The 7,271-nt window shown below is 33.3% G+C and overlaps 1 protein-coding gene across 1 annotated transcript; it reads right to left on the reverse strand.

Moving 5' to 3' along the window:
- Window positions 1-3,380: 3,380 nt before the first annotated feature.
- On the reverse strand, window positions 3,381-4,802 carry LOC120357325 (general transcriptional corepressor trfA-like). The gene is made up of 3 exons (XM_039447489.1): window positions 4,796-4,802; window positions 3,686-3,985; window positions 3,381-3,562 (listed from the first exon to the last, which is right to left on the reverse strand). Exons 1-3 carry the CDS (start codon window positions 4,800-4,802, stop codon window positions 3,381-3,383), a joined length of 489 nt encoding a protein of 162 aa, XP_039303423.1.
- Window positions 4,803-7,271: the final 2,469 nt, after the last annotated feature.

Below are 7,271 nucleotides of genomic sequence, written 5' to 3' on the forward strand. Positions count from 1 at the left end.
AAACATAAATAAACTATTAAATATAATGTATTATGTATTTGAGATAATATTTTATATGATTTCAATACTTATTTAATAACTTGCAAATTTGACTTTTGGCCAGTTATTTTGGATTTTGGACCACTGTGCGGCAATGAGGCACCTTCCGAAACGAGTGGTCAAGTTTTGTCACCGCCATTTTGTAATAAAACTATGCACTAAAATTTTTTTTTATTCTTAAAAGCATGTAGAATAAGGTACTTAAAAAGGATTTTGTATTACTGTTTTTGTTTTCCTGTAAAAAATGATCAAAAATACGCCTTTTTTGGAGACCCTAGAGTAGCGTTACTCTTTAAGATCACAAAAATATTTGTAAAATATTTTTGTAAGTATTTATAGAAGTTTCAAATAATTATTATAAATATTTTGTAAATCTTTTGTGAATATTTTGTGTTATCTGAGCTATTCGTATATATTCGTATATATTGCTAAATTAAAGAAATAAAAAAAATTTATATATCTTGTAATATGCTCTACTAACATTATATTTTATAAATGTAAGATTTATTATAGATTTCACGCACAGCACATGACATATTTAAATTTATGTTACATATTGTATACACAAATTTGACAGCATCATAATCAATCATATGGATGAGCGCATGACATGAATTCGCATTTTGATTTATATCGCGTTTTCATAAATTTATCGGAAAAGAAAATGTCGCAATCTCCTAACTGTACGTGTGTACATATATATAACACACACAAGGCAGCTTTGCCCGAACGGCAGCCCGGCAAGCGCGAGAGCGAGAGAGAGCGCGAGCGTCGATCGCCGACCTGTTTCGCTTAGTACCGCCCACGCCGGTAGGTGGCCGCAGCTGCGAGTAGTTTCTCCTGTTTAAGATTCCGCGACTAGGGTATAAGAGTCGCGATGTTACAATCCTCGACATCGACTGCGGTTCGTCGTTGACGCCCATCTCTAAATCAAATCTTAAACTGTGTAAACGTGAACTCGGGATCTGGGCGGGCTGTTCCCCTTCGTTACATTGCACTGTTTTTTCAGCTGTCTACTATACATCAGTGATGCCGTTGAGGCGCCGATTTGCAGCACACGGACAGCACCGGCAGCCAGAAGGAACAGACCTACTCTCCCCACTCCTCGGCATTCGGCTGATTCGGCGTGCGTCGTCGAGGCTCGACGGTCGAGCAGCCAAGGCGACGAGTGGGGACTGGGGAGGTCTTCCTGTCTCTTTCTTTCTCGAGCGGTTCTTCTCCTTCTCGCTGTATCCTCTTCTGTCTCGAGCGTTCTCTTTCTTTCTTGTTACAGGCATAGCTTTGCTTTCAGCTACGAATTCCGATTTTCGGGCGCAGAGTCGAGCGCGCGAGCGCGCGCGCAACATATATATATATATATATATATATATATATATATAATATACACAATTATTTATACGTATAAGTTAGTAGGAAAATCTTAATTTTTCTACAACATTTATTAAATTATATGACGATAAAATTTTGCATAAAAATTTTAATCGGCAATTACGTAGGTGTATATAAAAAAATAGATGTGGAATTGACCTGTTGTTGAGACACTGATAACTGACATTGACATTGATAACTGCCGATGTAATTTCAAAATATTTCAAAGTATTCGACAAAACTATGACGATATATATCGATATTTTTATCTTAATATATATATTTACTTAATAGTATATTTACAAAAATAGAAAGAAATTGAAAAATATAGCTGTACTATGCATGGAACATTTATAAATATAATTAATCCATATACATGTTTACGAAAATCTTAATTATTTCTAAATTACAATGTAGAACTATTGCAATATGAAATATATTACACATATTCAGCATGGTGACATGTTAAATAAAGAATCAAACGGTATCGAAATCATTATAAAATTATGAATAATTGCACTAAGATGATAATAAATTATTACAATTAGAAGCAGTTTTGTCAAAATAACATCTCAGGAATATTTGTCACACATGAAATAAGTCTGAAATCGTGATATAAATGTTTCACAATTATTTGAAAAATCATTTGATTCTTTAATTAAAATATTACCATGCTGAATGTGTAATATATCATACAGCAATATTTCTACCTCATAATTTATAAATAATTGTGCATTTTGATAAACATTTATTTGGATTAATTCTTTTACAAATGTTTTACGTTTAGCATAGCTATAAGTATCTTTCCTAATTATTCCTTTACAAATTTAATTTTGCAAATATATCACTAAAATAATGATTCGCATATCGTTATAGTTTTACCGAAATACTCCTTCAAAATTAATTGAACAATTATCAATATTTTATAAAAGGTCAATTCATCTATTTTTCTAAATGTACCTACATAATTGCTGATTACAATTTGTATGCAAGATTTCGTCATATAATTTCATAAATGTCCTATCGGGGAATATCGAGTCTCATCGCCATTTCGACAACTCCACTCAAATCACATATAGCTGTTACTACTGCTGTAACATGATTTTCAATCTCGAGATTCTTCTGTCGAATTCTGGCGCAGTATTCATTAACTTCGTACGGCAATGAAAATATGTTTAAAAAATTTAAGTCCACTCTTGGCCACCATGCGCGTTTTTATTTAACAAGTATGTAAATATATATATCATAAATATAACTATTACTTAAATTATTTTTTTACTATAATCTGTTTTCTCACATTTACTTTATTTTATATAAATATTTATTTACTCAAACGTACATAGTGTTGCTCAACGGAAACCGCGAGAAGGTGGTGGTCTTTTCCGTCAGGAGGAAAATGTAAAAAATTCTTATCTATACTTAAAAGTAATACGATTTAGAAGCAATATTTCATCAGCTACATTGTTTTACAATATTAACTAGTCGCATAAAAAATGGAATTAGTTAACATTGCAAAATAATGTAACTGATTAAATATCACTTTCAAAATAAATTTTTTACATTTCCCTCAGTGTGTGTGTGTGTGTGTGTGTGTGTGTGTGTGTGTGTGTGTGTGTGTGTGTGTGTGTGTGTGTGTGTGTGTGTGTGTGTGCGTTTGCGTGTTTACATTGACACGCTCGTTCTTGTCGAACCATGTCCTTACGGACAAAATATTTTATACACTCTTTCGAGCGATGTCCTTACGGACAAAATATTCTACACACTCTTTCGAGCGATGTCCTTACGGACAAAATATTCTACACACTCTTTCGAGCGATGTCCTTACGGACAAAATATTCTACACACTCTTTCGATAATGTTATGGCCAAGTATGTTAATGGGATAAAAATAAAAGGACAGTCATTTACATTTTTTTAAATATTTTTTTTATTTATTATATGTATTATAATATTTGTATATAATCGTTGTACCGCCTACACCCCTTCCTCTTCTTTGTCCATCCCTTCCTCTCCTGCCTCTGCCTCTCCCGCCTCTGCCGCCGAGGATTCCGCCTCTCCTCTCCCGCCTCTGCCTCTCCCGCCTCTGCCGCCGAGGATTCCGCGTTGGCGGTACCAGCGGGCGCGGGAACGCCCATGCCCTGGTCCGTTTCGACGGACTGGAAATAAATATAAATAGATGTAAAATTAATCATTTCATATGCGCGCGCGCGTGCGCGCGCGTGTGTGTGTGTGTGTGTGTGTGTGTGCATATATACATTTAAATATAAATATTTTATTACTATTATTTTGCTGCTGTTGCAATTGCTGCTGGGATTGCTCCTGCAGCGGTTGCTCCTGCAGCGGTTGCTCTTGCAGCGGCTGCTCCTGCAGCGGCTGCTCCTGCTGTGGTTGCTCCTGTTGCGGCATTTGCCGTTGTAACAGCAGATTGACCGCTTGTTCTAAGCGGTCAATCTGTTGCTGCGGTTGCTGCCGCTGTTGCTGCAACTCCTGCAGCATCATGTGCACGGCCTGAATACTACTTTCCATCTGCTCCAGCCTTTGCTGGAGCACAGCAGGTCCCTGGCGCACTATTTGTTTTTCTGAAAAATACAAATATAATATTAATAAATAACAAACATATATAAATATATGTAGTAATTCTAAAAGCAAGATTTGTGCGTAAAATATAAAAGCTTATGTTTGAAATATAAATAATTCATTTAATTTACATAATACTACAAGTAGATAATGCAAGTTATGTAAATTATTATAAATTGAATAACACAATACACAGAAAGTTATAACGCAATAAAATTATTACATACCCCAAAGAGAAATCTTCATCAAATCGATGTCATAAATTTTGAGTTCATTTTCAGATGCACACAGAATTTTTTTTCTAGAAAGTCAGAAACAGAATCTTTGCATCTGAAAATGAACTCAGAATTGACAAAAACCTGTATTTAAAAAAATTTTTTTGGAATTCTTTAGGATGTTATATATTTGTATTTTATCACTAATAAAACCACATCTCAGCAAAAAAGATTATGAAGTCAACGTCAAAATGATGATTTTTATATCAAATCGATATCCATTCGACATCGATTTGAAGAGTTATTTCTGTCTGGAACATATTAATTTTATTTTGTCCTAACTTTCAGTATTGTTATTCAATTTCTAATAATTTATATAGCTTATCTACTAGTACAAGATTTGTTATAAATGTTGACAAGACGTATACATAACCCTTTCTATCATGAATTATTTCTTTTATTTTCTGAATTATAATACATCTCTAAATTAATCTCTAAATTAGTATACGCACAACTCTGTCTACTAGAATTACTTAACCAGTGAATCAACATTGAATCTATCATTAACTGAGTAGTAATAAAATATTTATAACTAACCTGCCATAGCGTTGTCCGTCGCTGTTGGCTGTCGCAGGAACGTAAACAATGACAGTGGAGACGCGGATCATCGATAAACGCGCATCCACGTGCATTTTTACCAACAATAGTAAGGCGGGCGGAATGTGGTACCACTGAAATATGCTTCAATTGTTTTTCTATGCGCTATGTTCATTGTTATCTGTTTGGTCGCAACGTCTTGCTGCTGATCAGAGCTCTGTCTTCAGTTGGCAAATATTTACGACCAAAAAGGTAAAACGAATTTTTACATAACACACACACACACACACACACACACACACACACACACACACACACACACACACACACACACACACACACACACACACACATACATACACACACACACATATTCGGAAAGAGAATACAATTTAATCAATAAATATTGTGGGAATAACAAACCACAGGATCCTGATCTCTTTTGGTGACACTTATATTTGTAATATTTATATATACTATTTACTTATTTTATACAAAAATGTGTGATAAATCGATCAAAAAAAGCGAACCTTTTCAGAAGCTTGGCTTTCTGATGATCGATATAAATTTTGGATACGCGGAGTACCGTCTGATAATTCTCTCTATCATTGCACTGTATGTAACAAAAATTTGTCATGCTCTTCTGCACATGTTTCCAGACATATGGATTCTGTGGGTCATAAAAATAAACTTAAAAAATTATCAGATAACAATGATAAAACATCCCAAGAAAAACATAAAACATTTCAGCCACAATGGTTAGAAATTAATGAATATAAATGTTGGTTACGCGAAGTGGCACATGATAAAAGTTTATTTTTATGTTCAATTTGCGATATATATGGAAGTATATCAGGTGGATTATCGCATATTGAACGACACGCAGAATCCAAAACACATTTAGATAAACTTTTAAATTTTGAAAAGAAACAATCAAGTGAAAAATCATTTATATCAATAAATGAATATAGTAACGAATTACCATTTGAAGATCGTAGAAAAGAAGCTGAAATGAGATATGCAACATTAATTGCTACTCTCAATATTTCTTTTGATAATGCAAAACACATTTTAGAATTTTTTCAAAATTTATCAGATGATCCCCATGTCTTGAAAAAAATGACAATGGGTCGTACAAAGTGCAGAAATGTTATTACAAATGCAGTATACCCAATGATGAGAGAACGTGTCGTGGACAACATTCAGAATCAAAAATTTTGCGTATATATAGATGAGACGTCTGACATTACAAATGATAAATGGATGACATTTCTCGTAAGATACGTAGATTTTGATACATTAGATATTCGCACGCAGTTAGTAAAGTTGATTGATATAGATGCCAAAGATTCTAGCCATGAAAAGTTAATTAACGCATTCAAATGTGAAATGTGGCGATTAGAGGTACCATTTTTAAATATTGTTGCCTTGTCATGCGACAATGCGTCTGTTATGACTGGGAAACAAAAATCATTTTAAAAAAAATTAGAAGAATTATGTCCAAATTTGATAACGTTTTCGTGCCCTTGTCATTCGACAGCGTTAGCAGCTCGTGCTGCATGTAATAAGATACCAGATGTTTGTGACGATTTTTTAAAAAAAATTGCTAAATATGTTAACAGCAGTCCTAAACGTACTGCTATTTTCCGTGAATTTTCTTTTAGTTTTGAAAATAGATATTTAAAATTAAAAAAATTATGTGAGACATGCTGGCTTTCCCATTATCAATGCGTAGATAGACTTCTGCAATCTTGGCATACAATTGAACTTTTTCTAACTGAGCAAGTTGTCAGTGAAAAAAGTAAGTCTGGAGAAGAATTATTGATTATAATGCGCAAAGTCGATGTAAAAGCGTATTTTTTATTTTTAAAATATATTTTAAATGAATTTAATGCATTCAATGCATTCTTTCAAGCAACAGAAACGCGGATACATATGTTACATTCCAAATCAGTCCAATTTCTTTTTAAAATTTGCAAACATTTTTTGAAAAATGAACTTATGAAATCTTTCACAGAGAACATTATGAACATAGTATTCTCTGAAAAAGAAAATCATAAAATGTTACATGAAATTACTTTTGGATCCGATTGCGATGAATATCTAAACGAAATAATAATGCAAGGTCACGAAAACGATGTTGCAACAATTCGAGAGAATTGTGTGTCGTTTTATGTGACTGCTGCAGAAGAAATTCGCAAAAGGTTACCCATTAATAATTTATTTTTGTCAAAGTTAAATATTTTTCGACCATATGTAACTTTATATAATACAGATAGAGAAACATCATTTAAAGATGTTTCTTTTGTAGCCAAAACTATCGGTGGTTTTGAAGAAGAAGATTTAAAGAAAGAATGGATTGCATTGCCATCAGACTTTACAAATGAGGAAAAGCAAACTCTTTCGATAAAAACGTTTGACGAAATGTGGAAACAAATTTTGCAATGTCACGACGTTAATAATAAAGATAAATATC

The sequence above is a fragment of the Solenopsis invicta genome, chromosome 3 (assembly GCF_016802725.1).
Source record: "Solenopsis invicta isolate M01_SB chromosome 3, UNIL_Sinv_3.0, whole genome shotgun sequence".
In the NCBI taxonomy this organism is placed as follows: domain Eukaryota; kingdom Metazoa; phylum Arthropoda; class Insecta; order Hymenoptera; family Formicidae; genus Solenopsis; species Solenopsis invicta.

Bases quoted from the DNA above. Each gene is read 5' to 3' on its own strand.
- LOC120357325 (XM_039447489.1), bottom strand. The intron at 3,563-3,685 runs GTAATAAAATAT...ATTTATTTCCAG, and splicing joins GCAACAGCAGCAAAATAATA to TCCGTCGAAACGGACCAGGG.